The following is a 25,217-nucleotide window of genomic DNA, read 5'->3' as shown; positions in this document are numbered from 1 at the left end:
ATTTTCAAACAAAGGAATTGATTTTACATCACAATAGAAAAGCAAAAAAAAAAAAAATTTTATTTGGTAAAGAAAAGCAAAAATTTACATACTCATCTGAAAGGTTTATGGTTAATTTAGAATAACAGGTAGAGCAAATGAGCAAGCCTACACAACATGTCACAAATTCCAAAGACAGCAGAATGATCTGCTGCATAGCATCTAAGGAATGTTGCTAAAAACAAAATATTGACGGTGCTTCTCTTTTGAATGTTGCTTCTAAAAGTAAAAGCTCATTTGGCCTCCTGGATGTTATTTTGCTTTTATGAAGACTCTTGGGGAACATTCGGCAACTGTGGTTGAAGCATTGGCAGTAAAATAAGTCCTAATCCTAGCACAAGATTTGGAACTTTGGAACTCTCCAATATTATTATTGCATATAACTGGGATGTCATAGATATTCTCAGAAACTTAAAGCACATTAGATACAATAACTAAATGTTAACAAATAGATTTGATTCAATCCAGTTTATTCATACTCCTAGGGAAGGCAATGCAATGCAACGTGCAGACCTACTTGCAAAAGAACAAGGTCCCAACATAAATTTTTGATCCAATTCCCATTATTGCCTTACATTATATTCAAAATTGTGCACATTACATTATAATCAAAATTTTGCATTTGATTGTACCAAAAATAGCCTTATTGCAATTGATTTTCATCGATTGCTTTTGATTGCAGTCAGTCATCTACAAATGCTAAGTAACGCTGACAGATTTGTTAACAAACTTGACAAGGCACTTGTTGATGCTCGATTGCACCAATGGATAATTTTCCCCAGTCTCTTGAGGTAGGGTGGAACCTTAACGTTTAGATATCTACCAATAATGATAATATTTGTGATCTTCAGATAATGATAAATCCATCCATGATTTCAAGACATTAAGATTTTATTAATACTGTTCAATTTGTATTGGCAAACGAAACAGAGAGAATTTCTGTGTCATAAACCCTACAACAGAGACAAATTCATATAGATCGAAATCGTGAAAACAACAAATAAACTCTTGGTTTTGCCTTTCGCTTCTGCACCTGGTTAAAAGTCCTCTGCTTGCATCTGGTTAAACGTCTTCACATCAGTGGTGGTCTCCTCAGAAACAAGAACCGAGTACTCCGCCTTCAACCCATCCCAAAGGAACTAAAGAATGATTTGAAACTCACCTTCTTGTTTTTTGATAAAAAGAGATAACATTTACTTTCACTCACCTATAGGTTTAAAGAAGTTGCAAATTAGACACCTTTGCTTTTAATTGGGTTGTTTTTTTGGGGGGTAAATCTTTTAATTGGCGTTCAGCTGAAGAGCATATTAGGATTAAAACGAAAATTATATATATGCCAGTATCTATGAAATTGAAGATAGAGCATTGTTGTCAAATCCTCCACCAACTGCCAGTTATCTCTCAGTTGAAACCAAGAAGAAGCAAGACTGATCAGAACAAAAACAAAATCTTTGTTTCTCATGCTTTAAGGTGAGAAGAGAGGGATGCCGGCGGGCGGTGGAGGGTGACCTGAAGGTTATAGAGGAGATGGAGTCTGCTGGTTCCATCTTCCATGGGTGAAGATTTCAATTAAATTCAAAGGAAGGACATTTTAGGGTTTCAAATTAGAGAGGATCTAATCTAAGATAAGGTATTTTTAAAAAAATTTACAAAGGCACTAAGAAAATTGATGGTTATGTCTTCATTGTCAGAATTCTGCTTGGATTGGAGTATAAAGAAGTGCTATACAAGCCTGCTCCATTAGCTCGTAGGGATCATCAACATGAATGCGCTTGAATTTCTTTAACAGAGGAGAGGTAGTGCTACAAGGATAAAGAGCAAATTTGTCCGGTTTTCACAATTCAACAGACAGAAAGCCATCAGAAATAAATGCCAAAATCATACAAACTTCATCCAAAAATAGGTGGGAGAAAATCTCATATTCCAAATAGTCGACAAGCCCCCCCCCCCCCCAAAAGCAAAAAAAATTGAACATACACGGTGCTCATATTCTATGGGTGTAAAGGAGTCTGTCATGCTATGAGCATTCAGAACGAGGAATTTTTATAATCATCGCACCAAAAATTTTAGGAATTTATCGAAAGAGAAAACCAAAAGATTATATAAATATTAAAATAATAAAAATCAACGATATACTGGCGAGCGTAACCCTAATCTCTGGATTATCAATTCGACAGACTAGGGCTTTAAACGCCACCGCTCATTTTCAGGAAGGGTTCATTACAGAAGCATCACAGAATCTCAGCATTGTAATTTTCAAACACCCATTCCTTTCGCCAACTTCGTGAACCAACTAATGGAAGCAAAATGCTCATCAAACTCTGAAAAACATACGCTACGAAAACATACATCTATCTAACCTAAGGAACAAAAGCATACAAGAACCCTAATTTAAATCCAAGAAGAACATCGGGAGACAAATTGAAACGCACAAGACAATAACAATTCACAGTAAGAAATACTACAAGAGCAGCAGCGGCAGCAATGGAGGAAGGAAGGAAGCAATACCGGAAAGGGATAAGCTAAGCCGCTCCACGATGACATACTGGCCCAACACTTGTTATTTATATAGAAGAAGCGAACCCTAAAATGGGGAATGCATTTCTCGTAACGGGCAAATAACGGCAAAATGGGGAATGCATTTCTCGTAACGGGCAAATAACGGCAAAATGGGGAATGCATTTCTCGTAACGGGCAAATAACGGCAAGGAAAAGGAGATCGAAGAGTATAGAAGGGTAATTTAGTAACTGCGGCAAATGTGAATCATGGATTCAATGATTAATGGTACACTGGACGGCTAAGATCTTCCAGGAAATGAAATACATTCATCAAAATTAAGCAGCAACTAGGGTTCGCCCACACGCCGGCTAGGGGCTGGAGGCTGGAGGCTGGAGGCTGGAGGCTGGAGGCTGGAGACGAGAGTTTAGTAGATGAGCCGAATCAGGAGGATCGTTTAGGCCGGCCTGGTTTTGCTTAGATGGATCAGGAGGATCAGGAGGATCAGGAAGGAGTCCGTTTTATTAGGTAGACCCACTCACCCACGTCAGTGAGTCAGTTAGTATTAGTAACCAAAACCAACCCCAACCCCAACCCGTTCCTCCCTTTTTAGTCCTTCCTTAGTTATACTAACCCAGTTTCAGTAAGCCTGAACCTCGTTACAACAAAGTAAGTCGGTCAGTGATGGACTGGATTTACATTTACATTTACATTACTTACTTTGTTAATGCCCATCAACTGCAACTGCAAGTCTGCAACTGCGAAGATGGGGGATGTGATGTCAGTAACCATCTCATTGGTCATCTCCTCCAAGATAGCATCTGCGATCCCCATCCCAATCTCGTTCCTGATGCTTCGTGGTTTCCAAAAATGGCTCCACCCTTCTTTCTCCGTCGTCGTTTCCCAGAGATCAGCTTCAATTATCTGGTTTAGGTTCGTTATATTTACGGATTGTTTTCCCCACGCAAGGATGTCGTCAGATATGATCTTCGCCAGCTCCTCAGTTCCGATGATGAATTGATCAAGAAGACAACACGGGTGCCTCTTCCTCCTCTCACTTCCGCTTCCACTTCCGCTTCCACTTCGATACTTTTCTATGGCTTCCGTCACGCAATCGAACAGAAGCTGCCTTGTTTGCTGCAACACCCTCTTGGTATCTGAGGAAACTCGATCCAATTCCACAGCCTGGAGACGCTGAGTTGCTCCTCCGTCCAACTCCAATTCAGGAGATTCAACTACCCCCACTCTAGTACCATCGTAGTGCTCGTCCCTGCTGCAACGGTGAGACTTGGTTGATCTCCGGTGGGTGGTGGTGGTGGTGGTGGTGGTGGAGACAGAAAGAAGCTTGTTAATGTTACGTAGGGTAGTCGGAACCTTGGGATGGATGTGGTGGTGTGGGATGCTTAAATTCCTTACGATTCTCATTGCCTTATTCAAATTTAAACCGTCGCCATCGCAACCACCGAAGGAGAACCTCTTCAAATTCCTATCGAATGTATTATTACCAGGGAAGTGACAGGGGTAGCAACAACCAGTGGCAGTACTACAACGGTGATGATGTCCTCTTCCTTTTCTTCTTCCGGTGGACGGGTAATACCCTCTTTCAACAAGGTAAACATCAAGCAAGAGAGGCTCTTGCTCTTCCTGAAGGAGCTCCCCCAGCCTTTTGTTAGGCTTGACGACGATAACTCCTGGTTTGGCTAGAGAGGGAGAAGCCATCCCCTGTGGCTGTGAAGCACCAGCTGCTGACAAAGTAGAAGAATCAAAAAAAAATCGTTATAAACACAGGTGACCCAATTCAATTGCCCGTTTGCCTTTGCCCCCAAAGGTTTCCTGCACTCAGGTGCATAAACTTGCGCACAGTTATAACCGGCGGCCCCCAATTTCCCAGAAAGTTTTCGTGCACTCAAATTTCATAGTCATTCTACCAGAAACACTTGCTCAGACTCACATACCGAAAATTTATTATGAGAAAAGATCCCTTTCACGGCCAAAACAGCATGTCCCCACCCCCCTAGGTATTGCAAACAGTTTTGGGGCTTGTAGAAAACGAAATTTTAATTAAGGTTTTACAATTATGGGGTACAAGTTACAACTCCCCCATTATTTGCTGACCTTTTCCTCCCATTGCTCGTAACTATTAAGTTCTACCTGCAACTCAAGACAAATTTCACCGGACTTGCGAGGAAGAAGAAGTGAAGTGGTCCCTAATCAACCGTCGCCCTCAAGATTAAGATTTGTCTTTAACGATGAGTGTAGTGGGTACGTAACCAAACGCTAGTGATTGTCACCGACAGACTGAATGTTTAATTTCGAATTGAGAGTCTGTTTCATTGTAGCCTCATGATACAAGAGACCTGAAGGTTTGGTTTAATTATCTTCCTCTCATCCTTATTAAACAACCCTGCTGCACACATTTTTCTTTTACCTTGACAAAAGTCTAAGAGATTGCCATTTTGAATACATGCATATATATACATGGAGAAGAGGGGGAAGGGGTTTACAAACGTTAATATTAGTTTATTACTGCTGGAGAACAAATTCCAAGATCTGATACGCTACCCTCTAAATTTCTTGGATAAAGATAACGGTCAACATTAGAAAGACTAAGTGAGACGCCAGCCCATACTCTGAGGGAAGTCGTTAACTCTTTACCTCTTTAGTGTATTGACTAGACCAACCAACATGCAAATCTTGCATTATCATAGAGAATTCACCTACAGATAAGAAGGAACTAGATGAATAAATTTTAGATTAACCACTGAAAGCTCCATATAACTGCCCCTGAATAAAGGAGAATCGTGGTCCATCAACCGTCAAGGAGACAGCCATCTCCATGCCCCTCTGCTGTGGAAAGCAAACCAAGCACCGACCTATCTCTCTTCAATACTCCAGTGGCTTGGTATTGAAGCAGGTGTTTGGGCTTTGTTTGAAATTGCCCATTTGTGATTTTAACTCGCTACGGAAGGACATGAAGATCCTCATTCGTTGAGCAAAATCGTGGTTGAACTCCTTTATCTTATTTTCGAGATCCTTCCTCCGCTGTACTTCCAAGTTCAACTCGTTCAAGACATTCTCCTTCTGGTGGGTGACCAGCTCAAGTTTGTCTGAGGATTTCACTAGTCTCAGAATCAGAGAGCCCTTCTCCTCTTTCATTATATTGCATTCCCTTTCCAAGCTATGGCATCTTTGAACAGAAGCCTCCAAGAGCTTGCTATTGGAGTTAAATTCTTTATCCAGTAACTGGTATTTCTCCATAACTGTGTTAAATTCACTGCCAAAACTCTCTGCCAAAGTGGCATTCGCCGCTCTAGTAGGCAATCCCTTCAGAAAACGCAATATTTCATGAATGAATAATTCAAATGAGAATAAAAGACACCTACAGGAAGCAACATAGTGGTCTACATCATCATCCTATACTCCACTATTGATGTGCAAATGCAGAAAGGAAAACAGCAAAAACAAATGTTGATCATGACAGGTAACAGAAGAAAAAAAAACACGACATCAAACATTGACTGCTTCTAGTTTTCCAATTTCTTTAACTACAGTTCTGACGGCTAGCTGTGAATTTTTCGTATCTACTTTCAGTGTTAAACGTTTCAATTTATTTGCAAATTCTCACCCAAAAAAATTATTTAGAAATTTGATAAGGAGAATACTAACTGGACCGAAAAAATATAAACATTTTGAAGTCCCATATCATGTATCTGGTGTTTTCTAGCTTTCTATTGGAGTTCTGTTAATTGCAAATCAAATTTCTTGCTCTTACAACAGTCTAATCAACTTTCCCTATGTATAAATATAATGTGGCCCTAGGAGCTGTAGCTGCAAATGAGTCAAGTTTCCCCAAGACCTGTAAATGACTTGCCACCTTCAAAGACGAAGCCTAGTCCAGTGCTTGTCCTGGCAATGCTTTGTTACTACTGCATTCTAGAATCCTATCTTACTTGAAGTTTAGACTTTTATATGGAGCTAGTTCTGTTGATGATACACCATTTTGAATCATGTATTTCAAATTTTGAGGGGAAACAAACAATAATACCACACATTATACAAATTGAGATGTCTCCACGTGTTATATACACAGGAGCCTCTAAAAAGAGTTTCACATACAGGACATCAAAATTGTTGAACTTACATGTTGGCCAACACTATACATAGATTATTGAACCATTACATCTTAAAAGAATGGATATAAGAGACTACTTGACCAATGCAGCTAATAGGACGCTCACTGAAGTATTTAATAAGAATATGTAGCTACAGAAATATCAGATCCAGAAAATAAACGAAAATTGCCAGTATCACGATGAAAAACACAAGAAATGAAGAACGACATCTTAATAGTTGAAATGACGCAGCTACCTCATATTCGCTGATGCATGCTGCAGTCTTCCAATGCCGGTGCTCGACATTTTGTGTTCCCGAAGATGCCAAATTTGTTATTGTGTTGCTTAAACAATCAGAGAGCACTTTTTGTTCTCGAGTTAGAGAACTCTCCCCAGGTGAAACCTCATAGCCTCCAGTAGTCGTTCCAAAATGGGTTTCTAAGGTGGAGAAAAGAGTTAAGCCAATCTCTCTGGTGCTTGATATTAGTTCCGCAGCCATTGATTTTTCATCAGGTACAAAACTCTGTTCAGGTAGAGTTTAGGTAATGAAGAAAGTCAATTTAAGTTGTCTCCCTAGACCTCTCCGGGTGAATAAATCTTATAGAGAGAGCATAGATAACTTACCAGCAAGATTGATAAAACATCTTTATAAACATCTTTACAGTTTGCTACAGACTCGGACATTTTCATTGGGATTCCTTGAATCAATAGTGATTCTTGCTGAAGTTCAGACATCCCCCTCATTAGTTGACCATTCAAAAGCAGTTGTTTTGCATGATTTCTCTGCATATGTGGGACAAGGAATCAGCTACAAGCACAGAAGTCATTATGAGAAGCTAATCCATATTGCAATCACTCCTCACTAGTCAAGTATCAAACGCTACATTTGAACTGCAAACGGAAAACGATCAAGAAAGGCTCAATATAAACAGGTAACAAGTACCAGTGCTTAGTCGGTATAGTCATGCAATTTAGCAAGAAAGGCTAAAAGATTAACAGGAAAACTAGCATCACATTTATTAACTTCTGCTACATGGAAAAGATTAAAGATATCCTGATGTCATGTCCTGTGTTAATTTTGTGTAATTGCTCAAACTCTAGGGAAACAGGCATTCTCTTTTGAGTTAGAGCAATATATAACAACGAAATCAGTCGCAAAACGACTAACAATTGTTAATCAGAAACACAATGAATATATGTAGGTTTAAAAAAGAAAGGTTGCTTTTTTCTATCCTTCAGGGAGGGGAAGAAGAATAAATTTTGAAGTTATATGATGCAATAAGAGCAAATCATCGATTGTATCCTTGGCTTTTGGCTTTGAACTAAAGTTTGGTCATTCTCAAGCAATGATGTATTCGGCCATTTGGGCTGGAGTTTAATAAAATGCTAACTATCAGCCATGGAACCAGGTTATATCAAGGTCAGCAAGTCTGAGTGGAAGAAAATCACGCGAGAAGGATAAAGATTTTGCATTGCCCTTTCTCTAGAGGTGGAGAAGATATTCTCTTTTTCTCCACACACACCCCCCCCCCCACCAAAAAGTTTTTTCATCTCTTCTTCTATCTTTTTTTGTTATTCTTCTCCTTTTTTTTCTTTTGGGGGGCGGGTTGGGTTTGAGGGGGAGAGGAAGAGGGTTTGGCTTGGGTTTTTGTGGTTGTGGGGGAACGAGTGCGGATAAGGGAGCTCAAATGGTTCCAGTAGAGAGATTAAAAAGCTTAGTACCCACTCTCAAACGAATAAAGGCATGGACAAACCCCCCCCCCCCCATTTTTTGGACCAAAACTAGGATTTCGTCTAAAGGATAGTGTAGGACGTACGAAACCTTGTATATTCCAAGGGATACAAGCATATACCAGAGATCCTTTGATCACTTTGCCGAATTTTTGTGGGTCTAAATTTCAACCAGATAAGTCATAGAAATTGAGAGAGAAATATGATACCACTCACCTCAAGTTCATTCTTTTCAGTAATAGCATTTTCCAATTTTCTCTTCAAGTCCTCAATCTCCTCTTTGTAATGATCAATGGAATAACCCTGAGAAAGTTGAAAATGAATTTAATAAATAAAAAGTAAGGAACCTAGACATCCATAGTCAGCTTTCTTCAAATGGTAATGAATGCTTGCCAATCTCTCTCATAGCCAAGTTAATTTGATGTTCAAAGTGGCCAGTGAAGCCAACTTGAACAGAGCCAACTTCCTACTTGTTACAACACCAAAGTGAGCCACACAAACGCACAGTCAACTTGACACATTAGCAAGGCCAATATGACTTTCACATGTTGTAGACCCCAAGATACACATGATCTTCCTTATTTACATAACAATATTGTCCAGGTTCATGAATGGTGGTTAAACTTATATAGTATCCATACAGGGGCACATGGATTGGCCAGATAGCAAGTAGGACAAGGGCTAAAAAAATTTAGGACAAGTTTTACCTACTTGTCAAGTTTCAGCCAATATAGAGTTGGCCAAAAAAGGGGTATGTCTTTCAGACCATTTCCTGCATTGACGCGTTAGTTGGCTTATCCTAGGAATTCCAATCTATCCAATGGCCTGTCCAAGGACCAAAAATTATTTACCATGAAGCCTCTTCTTTGACGCTACTCATGCATGAAACCTTTTTCTTATGAACACTAGCTAAGCTGGTGTAGAAAGTTATCTAGGCGTGGAATACAATTCAAATTTTGGAAATGCATTTATAAGCATTAATTCAAATGCATTAAATATGAAGTCGCAGATAAAAGAAATCAAACATGTGCAAGAAACTGGATCAGCTGGGCTCTTTGTCAACATGCCAGGTCTTACCAGTTCTTTTTCATTTCCATGTTGACCAGGCTTCTTGACTTGATGTATGCACACACAGCCTAGAACATTATGGTGATGCACAATAAAAATTGGGGCATCTATTTATGAAATTGACTTTTGCATGCTTTCATCCTACTAGAAGACATGTATTCGAAATCAAATCATCTGTTTCAAACTTTAATTAAAATATTGCCCATTTGTTGCTATCAAAAAGGGAAAGCCAACTTCTACGGCTAAAGAAATTTTGCATTAGTAGACACATTTCCGAAAAAGTTCACCAAAAACTCACAGGAGATGCAGCACTTGATGGCAATGACTGTGGCTCCCTGCTTGGAGTAATCTGTAGTGAATTAAGGTCAGTAGTAAAGCCTTTGTTCAGTTTCAGCCACATGTCTTCGTCAGCAACATCACAAAAGTTATCTGGCATTGGGCTAGAATCAGGTAACCTTGAACAAGTTGAACGTTTCCCAACAAAAGGATTAGAAGATGTTTTGAAACAAGGCGTTCGAAAAGCATCTGCAGATATTCTCCTGTGGTTTTCTTCTTCCATATAGTTCTGAGTTACAGGAAACTGCTCCCACCAATAAATAGGCAAACATAGAAAAGCAAGATATGCGTAAGTAGGTTTTAACTATAAACACATTGGAAACAATGAATATTCTTATGGATCATTAGTGCTTAAAGAATACAAATGAGCATAAAACTTATTAATGACTTCACAATCAAAAAAGCAAAACCCAGTCCGTGATCAAACAAATTAAAAGGAAAATCACAGAACCAGTGTTCATGGAAAATGTACGAAGATGAGTGTTCTGCTATTAAAAAAAAACAGACAGGGTCCTCCCACGGTGAAGTACATTATACAACTACAGCTTCTGAATGCAATTTGGCAGCATAAACATGGTCTATGGAATAGTAGAAACAAGGAAACGGAATTAAGCCCGGAGATGGCCCCTTCTAGAAAATCCAGCTTATTCTTTGTCACTAACTGTCTATGAATAAATCATTAATCATAATGAGTTTCAATGACTCGAAGTCAAAATACATGCAATTGTCCTCAAGATCTAACGATGTTCTAGTTTTCAACCCCCCCCCCCCCCCAAAAAAAAAAAAAAGAATCATCAGAGCATTAACAGGATCAGGTAGATGAATGCTTACAGGTTTTGGCAGCCAGGATTCAAGTTTGCATCTAGCATAGTAAGTACCCACCTACTCAAGTAGAAGATGACACTTCTGACAGATATTTACATTTTACATGACATTTTGCGAGATCATTTTTTTCCATCGACATGATATAGAAAAGAAAATTGCACATTCTTTGAAATAGAAAATTATATAATTGAAATTTGATAACCCAGAACAGAGGACACTCGCAGCCGTGCATAAGATTAAAGAAATTACTATAGAAAGTAATTTACCTTCTCCCAGTTCTCCACGCTCAATCCTCTCTGCAGAACTGAATGTTCGCGGTTGCTCTATATGACAATTCAATGAAATAGCCATGGATAAAAAAAAGAAAGCACATTTAGAAGCAAATTTGACAAAAATGGTTACTAGCCTTAGAAACCAAAAGGATGAAAGAAGAATGTGTTAATGCAGTCATACCTGTTCACTGATACACCTATCCCGTTCTTTATGTGATCTTCTCTCATCCTCAAGTTCCATTGCAAGTTTTTCATGTTCTTTTTCGTACTTTTTTTTTGGGGGGGGTGGGGGTCACCGGTGTTGGGTTAGACACATGTTTAGGCAGCATAACAAATTTAAAAACATCAATCTACCTTGAGCATTTCATTGCGCAATTTCAGCATCTCTTGCTCCAGAACCTCCAAACGAGATCCCTAGAAACAAAGATATAATAAATCACCAAGCTCCAAGTCCTCTTCCATCTTCAAAAGAAAACTAGTCATTACCTCAAGTTTCTTACGGAGTTCCTCTATCTCTAGTTTTTGCCGCTTCAATAAGGCTGCATCAGTCAGGATCTGTGACAAAATCAACCAGTTTGAGAAAATATGAGAAGTAAAACTATTAAGACAAAACATATGCACAAACTTTTTGGAAACTAGGTTTTTTCAACTTCAAAATGAAGAAGCATGGAATTTTAAAATAAGAAAATCCATGGCAAAACAGAATGCAGCCATGATGCAACAGATGTAAAAGATCATTATTTGAAGATCTTCAAGGTCACGAAGAAAAGGGAAGCAACAAATAACAATGTGAGCCACACTAAATCATGGATGTATTATTCTCTTCTGAAAGCAAGTTCTTATTAAACGTTAACTGGTATCTTTGGAGCAATAAACATAGTATAATTGTTCACTTCGTCATATGAAGAAAAACATAATCACCTACTTTCCTGTGAGAACTTCAGTCCCATGGAACTCCATAACCCAAGCAGACAACACAGCAGCAGTATGGAACAATAGAAGAATGACAAAGCAACAAAGATGAAGGACAACAACAGCAAGTGCTTACTGTGTCCAATCATTCTCTTTGTGATTATATCAGCAAGTACTTACAGACGTAAATAGAATGCAGCCATGCTGCAAAGCGCAGACCATCTTTACAACAAAAGGAACAATATTATCTACATTTAAATTTGAAGAACAATGGGACTTTTCCACATCCTACTGAAAATGACTCACAGAAAAAATGATGACTTGCTTATTTTAGTCCAACAATAGTTGTTCTCTAATCACAAACCAATCACCTGGAAGTAAGGAGTTTTTAAGTGCAAAAGTGCTATATTATTACATGTTCTTTTAACCTCTGAATCTTACTATAAATCTAGAGGTATATGTCCGTGTTTCCATCGTATCATGCCAAACATATCATATAAGCTCTTCAATTGAAAGTCAATTCAGGTTACAACACTGAGACAAGTAAATAAAGTTAATGAACAACCATCAATAAATAAAACAAGACAAAAATATGAATGTAATTATTGCACAAGTAATAATAAATCAAACACTAGAGTGGACCATTTAGATTAACCCAGTAAAACAACTGCAACAAACAGAATCACCCCAAATGTCATTGACATGGCTGAAAATAATAGCCATAAGAAAATTAAAAACTTGATTTTATGACATCCTTTAATCAAATAATCTTCAATTTGAAACTAAGAAACTACTTGTGAATGTTTGATCTGTTCTGAATTTAGCTAAAGTACTTGAGTGGAAGCTTCTCAAGCTCCAAACATAGTAATCACAAGAAGTTTTAGTTGGACAAGTTTATATGATTAGCGGTATGACTCTAATCTTGGAAACTAGGTAGCAGGATAAAATCACAATATAGTGACATAATTACCTCATTGACTTGAGCACAATTTGTAATACGTTTAGCTCTACTGGCAAACTGAAGGGTTCCCTTTGTTTCCTCAATGTGAACCTAAGGGCATCAATCAAATAAAATAACATATCCATGTTGCAATAATGTTGATGAAACACGCAAAGAGAGAGAAAACAACCTACCTCTTCTGGTGCTACTGTACAGATTATCGCTGTTTTTGCATTACCTCCCAAAGCAGGTTGCAATATACGGGTGAGCTTGCTGTCTCGATATGGAATATGCCCCCTGCATCAGCAAATATTGAGTTTTAAGTGCAAAAACTTCATGAAGTGCCTCAGTCATCAATTTCTAGAATAATAAACAAGTACCTTTGCCTCCCACCATCGCTCAATTTGTATATCACATTACCAAGAATCATTAAGCTCTTATTAATGTGTTTTCCTTCCTTTAAACGCACTCCACCAGCTCCAGTTTTCGCAATCCTCTCAGATCCCGCTAAGTCGACCAAATTCTAGAGATTGAAGAAAATAAATCTAATGAAAAAGGCTAGGATAGAAACACAAAGAAAAACAAGAAAACCCATGAAGAGGCTTTCATTAAAAAGGATAGAAAGAATTACATACCAAGACAGATACACGGATGGCATCTGAACTCGAATAATCACCAGAAGAAATTGTATCTTTACCCTTGCTTTCAATAACCTAACTTGTAACAGAAGGGCAGGAACACATCCAAACAAGTAAAAAAGAGTAGAAGGAATTCAAATGAGAAGTGGAAATTTTATTATTATTTTTTTTGGTGACAAGAGAAGTGGAAAAACTAAACCTCCATCTAAAGCAGAACATACCATCCTGAATATGGTGTGGGATCTGCTACTTCGAGCATTCATATTTGTCTCACCAAAGTGCTGATTAGCTGCAAAAATCACAACCATAAACAATTAATAGATACAAGTACACTAGATTTGGAAAAAGAAAAATTACATTAGTTTTGTGACAGAAATATGTTAATAGGAACATACCTTGTCCAATTTCAATGAGTTTTAGCAGTTGTTCAGCATCATTAACAATTTCCTCTCTCAAGCCTGAAACAAAGATACCCCGCTGAAAGGCAAAGAAAACTAGTGAGACTATGAAAAACAGAAAAGTGGTTGCTCTGGGAAGGATATCATAGTTCATACTCCACCTCCAGACTCTCATGAATTTGAAGCTTCTGATTCTCAGGGGCCAAAAGATCATTGATATCTTCGTTGTAAATTTCCATGTAGGAAACTCGGACCAAAAACTCCCTGTCAGTTTTCTGATGATACAATAGTGTGAATAAATAGAAAAAAGAGTCTAAAATGAGCAAATTCAGATAAGCTTTGAAACAAAAACTATTCCTACCATCTGAATGTTTTGGAATATATCCCTAACGGCAAGGTGAATAACTCCTGGAACATTTTCAGAACCATTCATGGTAAAAGTTTTGCCACTACTGGTCTGTCCATATGCAAAGGCAGTTCCTGGAAATATCAGAGGGATCAACATAGTGAAATGAAGTATGAACGATAAACCCAAATATAGCAACAACATCAGCATAAAAGTTACCCTAAATCACAATATAAATACTTTAGAAGCTGCACTGACATAATGTTTGACTGGAAGTGCAAAGGTTATGTTAAAGAGAGGCTTCTGGATTAGAATAGGAGGAGTCATGAAACACAGATTGAAGGAAGTAAATGATATAGGGGCAAACCTAAACTGACATAGGGGGTTTGGGGGGGGAGGAAGAAGTAATACCGTTAAATCCCTCCACTGCGCTTCGAATGATGTCCTTGGCAAGAAGATCGTACACCTCAGCATTGTTACAGTTTTCATCGAAGACATGATCTGAATTTGTTCATGGATAATCTCAAAATGTTAGTCGGGTAGTAAGAAAGAAAGAGAAGGAGGGGAAGAGGAGTATACAAAAGGGAATTGGAAGAGGAAGAGGAAGAGGAAAAAGGGAAGCGTACCGAAAGCATAAGAAGCACCGGAGACAGGGGTACCAAGAGGCCTATGTAGTGAGATCCGATTGTCTTCGACCTTCCAAAACGTCCCATTGGGGTTGGGGAGTTGTTGGGTGACAGCAGGTCTAACACGGACTGCTACACAAATCTTCTCCATGTTGGCTCCTTTGAACTCTCTTAAGCCCTGAAGAACAACACAAATCGCGCCCCCAGATCCCAAATCCCAAATGTTCTTCCGGAAGATGTCTTCCGGCGCACCTTCGAGTTTTCCCCCCAATTTTGAAGTTTAAAATCACAGAGAGGCTTGGAGCGCTGAAGCGGATTGTTTTGTTTTCGCACTTAACCCCCTTTATCTTCCATATTTTAGCATCCAAACCCTTTTTGTTCACTCGGTCAGGTGTGGATACAATTACATACGACGAAACTGTATCCCCACTCCCACAAATGGCCACAAACAAACAATCGATCCCACACTCAGTCGACAGTCGTCGAGCATGCCCAGGCTACAGAGCAACAGTGGGCCCCCATATTATGTAAATAATGAGGAGTCCATACCTTTTTTGTTTAAGCCCAACAAGGCAGGCCCATGTGATAGGGAAAGTGCCAAGAGATATTATTACCAAAAAAAAAAGTCTTATAGATATATATATATGCATGTCTAGTAACTTAGTAAGTGCATGGGCAAACATATATGTCTCAGCGTGGGCCGGTCCAGACAAATCCAGAGTAGCCCAGTGGCACCTGATGTACATGTTAATGAATGCATGCTATTAGCAAGCATGCATGCATGCATGAGCTCCCTTGGTTTGTCTCACAAGTCACAAGTCACAACATGCATGAGACAGAGACAACACGATCGAATGTACGTTCTTCGTAGTGTGATATACAAACTTAAAGGCTAAAGCCATCCGTTGCCACGTGTTTTGATCCTACTAAGTCTTAAAACTCTTCACTCAAGAAGCTTCCTTCCGGCCGGAACTCCTGGTAGGCTAACTAGATGCTCTTGGTAGAATGCATGACAAGTGGATTATTTATTTATTTATTTATTTATTTATTTGTAACTGAAAAAGTATTTGTTGACTCCGGTGAGAACACGAGTCCGCCCGCACAAGAGACAAACAAAACAAAGGGAGAAAGCAAATGGATTTGTCCATCAGTTGTCACCTTTAACTCTTTAATTAATTAATTAATTAATTAATAATTCAAAGCAGATTATTGCAATTGCAATATTACTTGCATGCGCGACGTCACCACTTAAATCATGTCATTTTAATTTTACATTTTTACTTATGCGTGCTGCATATATAGGAAGAACTGAAGAAGTTACATAAAAATATGAAAATGGAGATGCGACATATTACACATGGAGGGAATAAAGTAGTGAGAAGCGTGTGATGAGTCGTAATCAACTTAATTATTGTAATTGTGAACTCAATAAAAACAACAATCAAATCTCTCAACTTACAAGAAATAAACCAAACAACCATCAGGCCCACCGCCCACCTACTAGAAAGAAAGAAAGAAAGAAAGATACACTCCTCATTTTCCATGCCTTTTTAAAGTTTGTCTTGTCACTACTTCACCTACTAAGGATTCTATCTTCTGACTTCCGTCACAAACAAAAATTAAACAAAATAATAAAATTAACAATTCGGATTGAGGGGATTAATACGATTAATTTCTTTTTTCCGTGGAATCAAATGTTGTATTATTGATTTTAATCCCAATTTTTTTCTTTTTCTTTTCTTTTTTTACTAACCAATGGGGATGCAATAGTAGCACCATTGCGATCTATTAGGCAATGTTCGACTTTTCAAGTTTGATTTATGCAATCGTTAGCCCTGTAGATTTACCAATGCAAACACTCTAAGTACAAATATTTAAAAGTAAGCTTTGAACCACTAGACCACCGTCTCCAGTTGTGATTTTAATCATACCTATTGAAATTCAAAGATAATCATACAACTATCAAATAAGAGCTTTGATGACATAGGAAAACAAATAACATTAACCAAATTCATATTTTGAAAAAAAATCCTCATCCATCACCAATGGTCGCATGGCTGTCTTGATCGTGAAAAGCCATGTATTAATTCTAAATTTTAAATAAAAAAAAAGGCATCTCTTTTAAAATAATATATATATAAAAAATAATAGAATTCCTAATAAAGAAAATTCCACTTTAAGTTAAAAAAAAAAAAAAAAAAAAAAAAAAAAAAAAGATAAACGATCAATAGCCACAAAAATCTAGATAAAATTATTGGCTTTAGATAGCCCAAGTTTACCAAAAGTCTATTCATGCATGAAAACATGCCAAATGCAATTTATCCCCAACCATACTAGACTGATCTCTGAAATTTTGTTAAACCTACACTTCAAGTTTATAATGGTTTCTACCAAAAACAAAACAAAAGAAAGTTTAGAATCGTTTGATCCAAATCAAGTACATGATTTTGTCCATTCTCATTATGTCCCATGTCCTTCTCCTCCTAGCGACGAGTTTCTTATTTTGCCCAAGGGACTTGGAAAGGTGTCTTTCTCAATTTCAATAGTTGCGGACCAACCCCACCACCACCTCAAAGGAGTAAATTAACATCTATAAAACTTGCCGGTTTGATCTCTTATGGTGATTTTGAAGAGTCACTTGTCATCTGTTATAATATATAGTTAAGAGAAAATGTCATTTACCTAATAATAATAATAATAATAATAATAATAATAATAATACCAATATTGAAACAAAAATCCATTATAGAGTTGAGAATCCTAACATGAAAAAAAAAATTATACTTTAAGATAGTTTATTTTTTTTATAGAATGCCCCCACCCCCATTCCTTGCCAAAAAAATAAAATAAAATGGAGGTTTGCATAAACTAGTTAACTAAATAGTGAAAACTAGCTTTATAACTATTTAAATATACAACAGATTTTTATCCATAGTCTCGATGATTTCCATAAATCAACACATGTAATACACCGAATGGAATGCTAAAATTAAAAGACTAATTTCAAGTGAGAGAAACTCAAATTCTGGACCCATTTACTAAATCAACCCTTGAGGTTTTGTCATTGTAGAGTTACTAATGCAAGCGGTCTATTTGATGTAAGAATTATGAAGGTCATTTGGCTTATGTAATCATCATAGGTGATAGAAATCTTATTGCTCCATTAAGACACCGATGAGCTTCATAATTATGTATATGAAAAGTTTATAATGTCTATTCTATATATACATTATATTTTCCCTAAAGTCTTATATTTTGAATGTGTCTTTATTTTTATAATTATTACATAACTCACTTTTGCAACCAAATAAATAACATATTTAAGAGAACTACGTAAAATGTTGACTGCATGGTTGAGTTCCTTAAAAAAACATCCCTTTAGCCATGAATATTTAAAACGGCCATTATTTTTGTGTTACTATTATTAATCTTATTGGCTGTAAATTTATCATAGAAGAGGGGAAGAAGAAATATATATATATATATATATAGTTTATTGTTCATGGTTGTCTTGTCATATCCAATATTGATGAAATAATGCAACGACGTCATCCAATTAATAAAAGAAGAATCAGTGATTATAGTATTTACATTCTTTTTTATTTTTTGGTTTCCTGGGGTGACAGGTTATATATATTGGATATTAGGTGCAGTAAAATATTCCAAAGTGGAACAAAGGTATGTGCATCGACATGACGTCATTGACGTATATATTAGTCTTTCATTTGATAAATCTTTCTTTTTGAGTTATATCATCGACATATTATTGTTATTATCTTTTGGGGTAAATACCCTCATCAACATATTTACATACCGAGTAAATAGGTAAATTCATACAAAAGAATAAATAAATAAATAAATACTAAATAATTATTAAAGAGTACCATCTGCTTGTCACTTACGAACGGCATAGGTGAGAAACCTTAAAGCGCAAGTTACGTTTTGAGGTGAAGAGAACTTGGCAGTCCCTTGCCTCTGTCTCTGCCTGTTCTTCTTCTTCTTCTCCCTCTTCCTCACTTCTCATATCTCATCTACATTTGTCATAAATTTTTAACATTTCTCCTTTTTATAATGTTCTTTTTTCCTTGTAACCTGATTATTGTTTATTTCTATGTTTTACCTTCAATTGAAGGGTTTTTTTTTTTTTTTTAATTAGTTATTTTATTTTTTTAATGCAGTTGCTGTTTTTTCTTCTTCTCTACTCCCTATCTTTGTTCTGTTTTATTAGTTTGATTGGTTTGGTTTGTTGCGCAAGACATGCGTATCAACCTCTTTTGGTTTCAAAACAAAAGGAAATTGAAGGTTCTTAAAATATTGGAAGTCAAAGATTTGGCTATTAATTTTTTTGTGAAGGCTATCCATGGCTAGATTTATAAGTAAATTCCTCAAATCTAGAAGTTTTGATGCCATAAATCATGTTGTAGTCTATGTAATGCTATTAGTCGCCATCATCGCAGCCCCTGCAACTTCCTCTGCCAGAGCCCCTGCTGCAACATCATCCGGTCACAGATATCACTGTTGCCAAAGCACTAGCCCATTTGTTCTTCTCAAGAAATCAAGCGGTGAAACTTCCCTATACTTTCGACTTCCAAGTCGATCCAGTAGTTGTTTACGATGTAGTTTCTCCACTCCCTTAATGTGTTATCTCTCTGCCACTGTAGTCTGTTTTTTTGCCTCCCCTAAAATATGTCACTCTCTCAGCTTTATGGCATGTTTTAACCTAATTGGACTTTTGTGATAAAGGATGCGTCTTTCACATCTTTTGAATTTATTAGTTGATGTTGTATTTATAACTTCATTTCCAAAGTTTTATTGAGACTTACCCATACCTTAACTTTATGATCCTATCTATCGTATATATATATAATTTGATCAATTTCCTCTCCGTTGGTTTTGGATGTTTCATTTGAACCTTGTGATTTCATAATTTTTTTTTTTAAATATATTTGTGTATTCTTTAAAAATTCAACGAATGAAGTTTTTTCTTCCTACTTAAAAATAAAAAATAAAATGGTAAATTGGTAACAAAGACTGAAAGACCTTCACCATTTTATGCAGCATATATAGACACGTGGAACTTTTCCCACTACGTCTTTCATCGAGTGGCGGTGTTTGGAAGCTGGATTGTGGTTGGGTTTGGGTTCCCTCATTATCTATCAATCAATCAATCAATCAATCAATCAAGCATCTATTAATTAATAGTTTTTTTTTTTTTTTTTGTGGAGAATTAATTCCCAAATGTTTTTTTTTTTTTTTTTTTTTTTTTTTTTTTGTGTGGAAGAAATTAATTGGAACCCCACAAAATGGAGTAATGGACTGATGGGTTATACCATTTTTTTCTCTTTTGATCAAAGGGGTTACCTTTTACCAATTACCATACTCAGATCAACTCAACACAGACGGGGCTGGGTACGTAACATCCCGGTATCTGAAATTAATCAAGATCCGTCCTATTAATATTAATTAATGAATGTTATTATTAATAAAGCAGAAAAGGTAATTAGTAAAGCGGTAAAGCTGCTGCGCCCCGCGTGATTGCGTGAATTTAACCATTACATACGCTGGAAAAAAAGGAAGAAAAAAACCATTACATTCATGTGAGTAGCGTTTGTATTAGGAATATATATCAATTAATATAACCGAACTTTTGGATATTATTTTTGTTAAACTTTATCAAAGCCACATACATTATTTAATGAAAACAAAAGGAGATGTGGTTACCGTTTCGTCATGCCAAACGCAGCCCAAACAGGTTTCCCATTATTAATTAGTAATCAGCTTTTGCTTTATTGCTTTATTGCTTTATTCATGTCTACCTGCTTTGGTTAATTTACTTATGATATATGGCGCTGCTGTATATATATATACACATATATGTAGGTATGGATGGATTGCTCTTTCTTGCCTTGTTGCCTTCTGTTTCTGTACGTGATGGCAATGCCACGAGACATGTGTTTAACCAAGGTCTCAATTGATTTAGTAGTTGAAAGCCAGTTTAAGTTGGCAACATTTCTATTGAAAAGAGAAGACAAGCTCAACTAAGAAATGGATAAGAAAAAGAAAAAAACAGTAAGGGGGTAAAACTTCTTAATTAGTCTTTACAAAAGAGAAGGCCGGAGAAAAATACTACTTAAAAAACCCTTATCTAGCTATCTAGCTTAGGTTTCACAGAAAACATTCAAATTAAGTTTTCCTTAGAACCCATGCTATATATATATATATATATATATATATATATATATATATATATATATATATATATAGAAATTAAACTTGCAAAAAGTCGCTAGCCCAAAAAACTGCCGCTCGAGAGACTTTGGACTCCTCCTCCACCTTCTGATTAATTTTAATGTACAGTAGAAGAGGAGAGGGAGCCTAGCCTGTTGTGGATCGGATGGATGACCATAGCTAGATATCATATCATATCATATCATATCATGTATATATATATATGGTATGGTATGGTATGTCGACCATAGGTAGCTAGCTCAAGCTGGATATAATTGTTGTTGGTCCTACTCCTGCATGTCCCGGTGTAGTTTTAAAGGACTCCAAAATGGGAACGTCGTACGAGGGCGTTAATTTTAGGCAATTAACGTATGAGGGAGGAGGCGGAGGAGGAGCAGGGGAATATTGTTGTTGTTGTTGTTGTTGTTGGAGCTGACGGAAGAGCAGAATCCGAAGGTGATAGGAGAGTCTTTGCTCGAGAGCCAGAGACTCCGAACGGAGCCGGTCGTTGTCTCTGCGCACGAGGTGGCAGCGCTGAGTCAGGAACCCCAAACGGTTTGAGATATCCCGGTTCTCGGTTCGTAGCCGGTTCACCTGGTTCCTTAGGCCGTCTAGGTGCCTCTGTTTTCGCATGCGAGATCTCCTGGCGGATTCACGATTGGATATCATACGGCGTCGCTTACGCTCATCCACGGCGGCAGCCGAGACCGAGACCGAGACCGCCGGTTGGTTCGATGGCTCGTCTGAGGCGGAATTATTGGAGTTAGCAGGATGGGACAATTGGTCGACATCTCCATCCTGGCTGCTGGCCGGGTGGAACAAATTAGAGAGCAGCAGCAGCTGGTCGTCGTCGTCGTCTTGGTTCTCCCACGGGGTGAAGCTGCCTTCGAAGACAGGAAAGGGCAATTCGAACATGGACATGGCGGTGGCCGGAGGAGGGAGGAGGGAGGAGGGAGGAGGGACTTAACGATAGTCGAGCAACAATAGTTTTAAGCAAGCAAGGAGCGGAGGAAGGACGGAGGGAGAAAGGGAAGAAACGCTGTGTAGCAGACGAGTATTTATGGGCGGAGAAAGGGGAGGGGAGCTAGTTGTTGCTGGTGGCCCACCCAACCCACGTGGCCACGTCCATTATGTTTCTTTTTTATTATGTTTCTTTCTTTTGGGGGCGATATATCATAGATGGGAGTTACTGTGTGGGGGCGTGGTACTGGCTGCTTGGCTGGCTGCTGGGCCGGGACAAATGAATGGATTGGTGATGACTGATGAGTGAGTGAAGACCGCTGAGGTAGAGACGACAAGGACGTATAGTCAGTCGTATAGAGTAGAGAGAGAGAGAGAGAGAGAGAGAATATTCCGTGATAGTATACGTAAATAATATAGCTAGCTGACGACGCTTGTGGGGAGGTACTGAGGGAGCACTTAATATTATAAAGTAGTGACGAATAATAAAGAGAAAGAGAGAGGAAAAGTTAAAAAAGGTTGCGTTCAGGTTCAGGATGGAGGAATGGAGGAATGGAGGAATGGCGGATGGTGACCTCCCACTCCCAGTGTGAATGGGGGAGTAACGAACGAGTGGTGCGTTTGGGTTTTTAACTTTGTTATAATTTGAAAGCTTATTTCTCTACTTCTGCTTTAACAAGTTCTTCTTTTGCAATTGGGGGTCAGGTCAATAAGATTTTATAAGAAAAGACTAAAGAGAGAGCGACAGAACAAAGGTGGTGATGAGAGGAGAGGATGGCCTGTCGAGTAGGGTTTGGGTCGCCCCAGTGACAGTGACATAAGCTAGTGGGTCCCCCCCCCCCCCTTGTTCTCTATGAGTAGATTTCTTAACCTCGAAGGAACGCAAACACGAAACCCCCCCCCCCCCCCGGCCCCCCTGCGGGCCCCGGGGCGACGGGTTACCTGGCGGCTACCTCGTTACGGGTCATGGGGGTTTAGGATAAACGGATATCTGGACATAAAGTAGCAGTTCCGCTTATTCTTCAACGAGGTTCTATATCTATCCATGAACCCTAGATAGATATCGAAATCTTTGGAAATGAATGATCTCGTAGTTCCTACAGATAGATAGATGATCGATCATGAAGACGACAGGCTTAATTGGTTCATGAATTTTCTTTCTTAATTTGAAAATCTATATCACAATGTTGTCCTACTACTACTCTTTTTCATTTGATGGCACTAGCTAGGAGGCATATAGACCATAGATGTATCGTTTTCTTCATAAAATTGGTTTCTTCCTAATCAAGATTCATAATAATTCCACCACCACCACCCACCCAGCTCCTACCTCATCCCTATTGGAATTAATACTATTTCATACTCCAAATTAACTCTTCTCAATCTGATCCATGTTATATCAACTATAACGGCCGACAATATTTAACCACCTTAATTAATATGGAAATTAATGTCCAAGCTAGGCATTCTTCATTAATTCGGAATATATAGATAGATTATGTATGTCTACATGTGTCACATGCATTCACATATAAGTTTTGGGTCAATTATTCGGATTAAATAACATTCATTTAAAATTCACTAAAAATAATAAAGAACATTAATTAAACATTCATATGAATGAATGATTCTAGAAGTTGAAATTAAGACTCATGTTTCCACTCTAAGTTTTCTTAAGTGACCGGCCATCACCAGTCAATTCAATTACATATTGAATTAATCATTTTAATCAATAATAATAATAAAAAAGAATAAACCAGGTGAATTACATATTTTTCTTTCTCACACAGAATCACAGAAGCTATTGAATTCTATTGTCACTCTCGGCTTAACAATACATTCAACCTTCACGGCTTCACCTTTATTAAGATTGAAAGGGTGGAGGTTTGGGTTGAGACTTGAGAGAGAAAAGGGACATGCTTTATTTTCTGTCTTTTTTTTTTTTTTAAAGAAAATCTGTATTACCAAGAACATAATAAATAGAAAACAAAATGAGTTTGGGGGACTTACGTTGTGCACGTGGACACATGCCCGCATTTCCTTCAAACACACGCACGAGACGAGACTAGAGTCGCATCTAGTAGCATGGTGGAGAACTCAGACGTAGATGGTAGACGGTAGATGGTAGATGGTAGATGGTAGATGGTAGATGGTAGAGAGAGAAATGGGAATATTCGGGATTCATTAACGAGGGGAGGGAAATTGACAAGAGAAAGAGATTGTTTTCTTTTATTTTTCTACCCCGTACCTCGGGTGAGTGAGTGAGTGAGTGAGTGGTGAGTCTGGTGACTCGTGTCCGGTGGTGTCCACTTTCTTTCTGGTGACTCTTGTGTCTCTCGTTTTCTCTGGTAAGTCCTACGTACCTTTTTGATACTGACCTTCCCTCACCAACGTACACTTGCTAGCCCATCAGATCAGACGGCTACCATCGTCCCAACTCATCATTTCTTCTTCGTGTCTCTGTCTCTCTCTCTGTCTCTTTGTTTTATTGTCTTCCCTTCCATTAATTCTCAGTGGCTTGGCTTGGGTTGGCTTGGCAAAAAAGACGGATTGAGGAAAAGGGAGCAAAATCAATCTCGTAGCTAGGTCGGTGGGTGGGTGGGTGGGTGGGTCATGGGAGGTAGAGTGGTTGGGAGAGTGGTTGACTGGTTGGGCCATGGTGGGTGTTATTTTATCACATGATTGTTTCTGCAAAGAAAACAGTAAAAAGCAATTCTCAGAGCAAAGTGTTATTATTCATTGGATAAAGTACCACATCTCTCAAGTCTCCACTCAACTCAACAAGGGCAACTCAACAAAGGCACCAAACACGGGAGTGATAGAGAGAGAGAAAGAGAAAGAGAGAGAGAGAAGCAGATCGATGGGAGGCACGAGGCCGACACCAAAAGTATCAATGGAATCTAGAGGCCATGCATGGAATAAGTGAATAACGGAGGGAGGCCTCCCTTTCTTTTATTTTAACTGCTGTGGTCTGTTTTCTTCTCTGCTACACTATATTATTCGGTAGTTATTTTAGTTAGAAATTAAACCGTCAAGAATTTAATTAACTCCCCATCAGCAAAATAATCCAATTGGGTTCCATACTCCATGTTCCTAAGCGCTTGCACTACATTTTGTTTTTTGTTTTTTTCACAAGCATGGTTGCATTCATGTGCTTATTTGAATTATATATTCGCTGGGAAAGACAAGTATCCAAAGAAAAACTTGAATTTAGATGGTGATTAGGGTAGGTTTCATCTAAATCTGATGGATGAGATGCCATGCCCCTCTCAAAGACTCAATGTTGTCG

General features: G+C 38.0%; 2 protein-coding genes and 1 non-coding gene across 5 annotated transcripts; all 3 read right to left on the bottom strand.

Moving 5' to 3' along the window:
* Positions 1-2,017: 2,017 nt before the first annotated feature.
* Positions 2,018-2,101, bottom strand: LOC149016906 (small nucleolar RNA snoR8a). The gene has a single exon (XR_016173289.1). It is a non-coding gene; the product is annotated as a small nucleolar RNA snoR8a (small nucleolar RNA).
* Positions 2,102-4,659: 2,558 nt separating this feature from the next.
* On the bottom strand, positions 4,660-15,046 carry ZCF125 (P-loop containing nucleoside triphosphate hydrolases superfamily protein). Of its 3 annotated transcripts, XM_089151169.1 has the most exons (19): positions 14,741-15,046; positions 14,526-14,615; positions 14,130-14,248; positions 13,930-14,043; positions 13,766-13,847; positions 13,592-13,659; positions 13,368-13,445; positions 13,113-13,255; positions 12,927-13,029; positions 12,763-12,843; positions 11,367-11,435; positions 11,235-11,294; positions 11,062-11,148; positions 10,875-10,931; positions 9,746-10,027; positions 8,596-8,682; positions 7,273-7,431; positions 6,905-7,171; positions 4,660-5,860 (listed from the first exon to the last, which is right to left on the bottom strand). In XM_089151169.1, the coding sequence occupies exons 1-19, from the start codon at positions 14,889-14,891 to the stop codon at positions 5,420-5,422; spliced, it is 2,538 nt and encodes an 845-aa protein (XP_089007295.1). In that variant the 5' UTR covers positions 14,892-15,046; the 3' UTR covers positions 4,660-5,419. The 3 variants fall into 3 exon arrangements, with proteins under 3 accessions (XP_089007295.1, XP_089007297.1, XP_089007296.1); XM_089151170.1 differs by lacking the exon at positions 4,660-5,860 and having other exon boundaries at positions 5,882-7,171; XM_089151171.1 differs by lacking the exons at positions 14,130-14,248; positions 14,526-14,615; positions 14,741-15,046 and having other exon boundaries at positions 13,766-13,828; positions 13,930-14,016.
* A 6,177-nt stretch (positions 15,047-21,223) lies between these two features.
* Positions 21,224-21,889, bottom strand: LOC149016904 (uncharacterized). Its single transcript, XM_089152850.1, has one exon. It carries the CDS (start codon positions 21,887-21,889, stop codon positions 21,224-21,226), a length of 666 nt encoding a protein of 221 aa, XP_089008976.1.
* Positions 21,890-25,217: the final 3,328 nt, after the last annotated feature.

This window comes from Hakea prostrata, chromosome 4 (genome assembly GCF_041222555.1).
Source record: "Hakea prostrata isolate BN-2017 chromosome 4, UWA_Hpros_2, whole genome shotgun sequence".
In the NCBI taxonomy this organism is placed as follows: Eukaryota; Viridiplantae; Streptophyta; class Magnoliopsida; order Proteales; family Proteaceae; genus Hakea; species Hakea prostrata.
The sequence above is the reverse complement of the archived record's forward strand: the minus strand, read 5'-3'. Positions and strand labels throughout refer to the sequence as shown.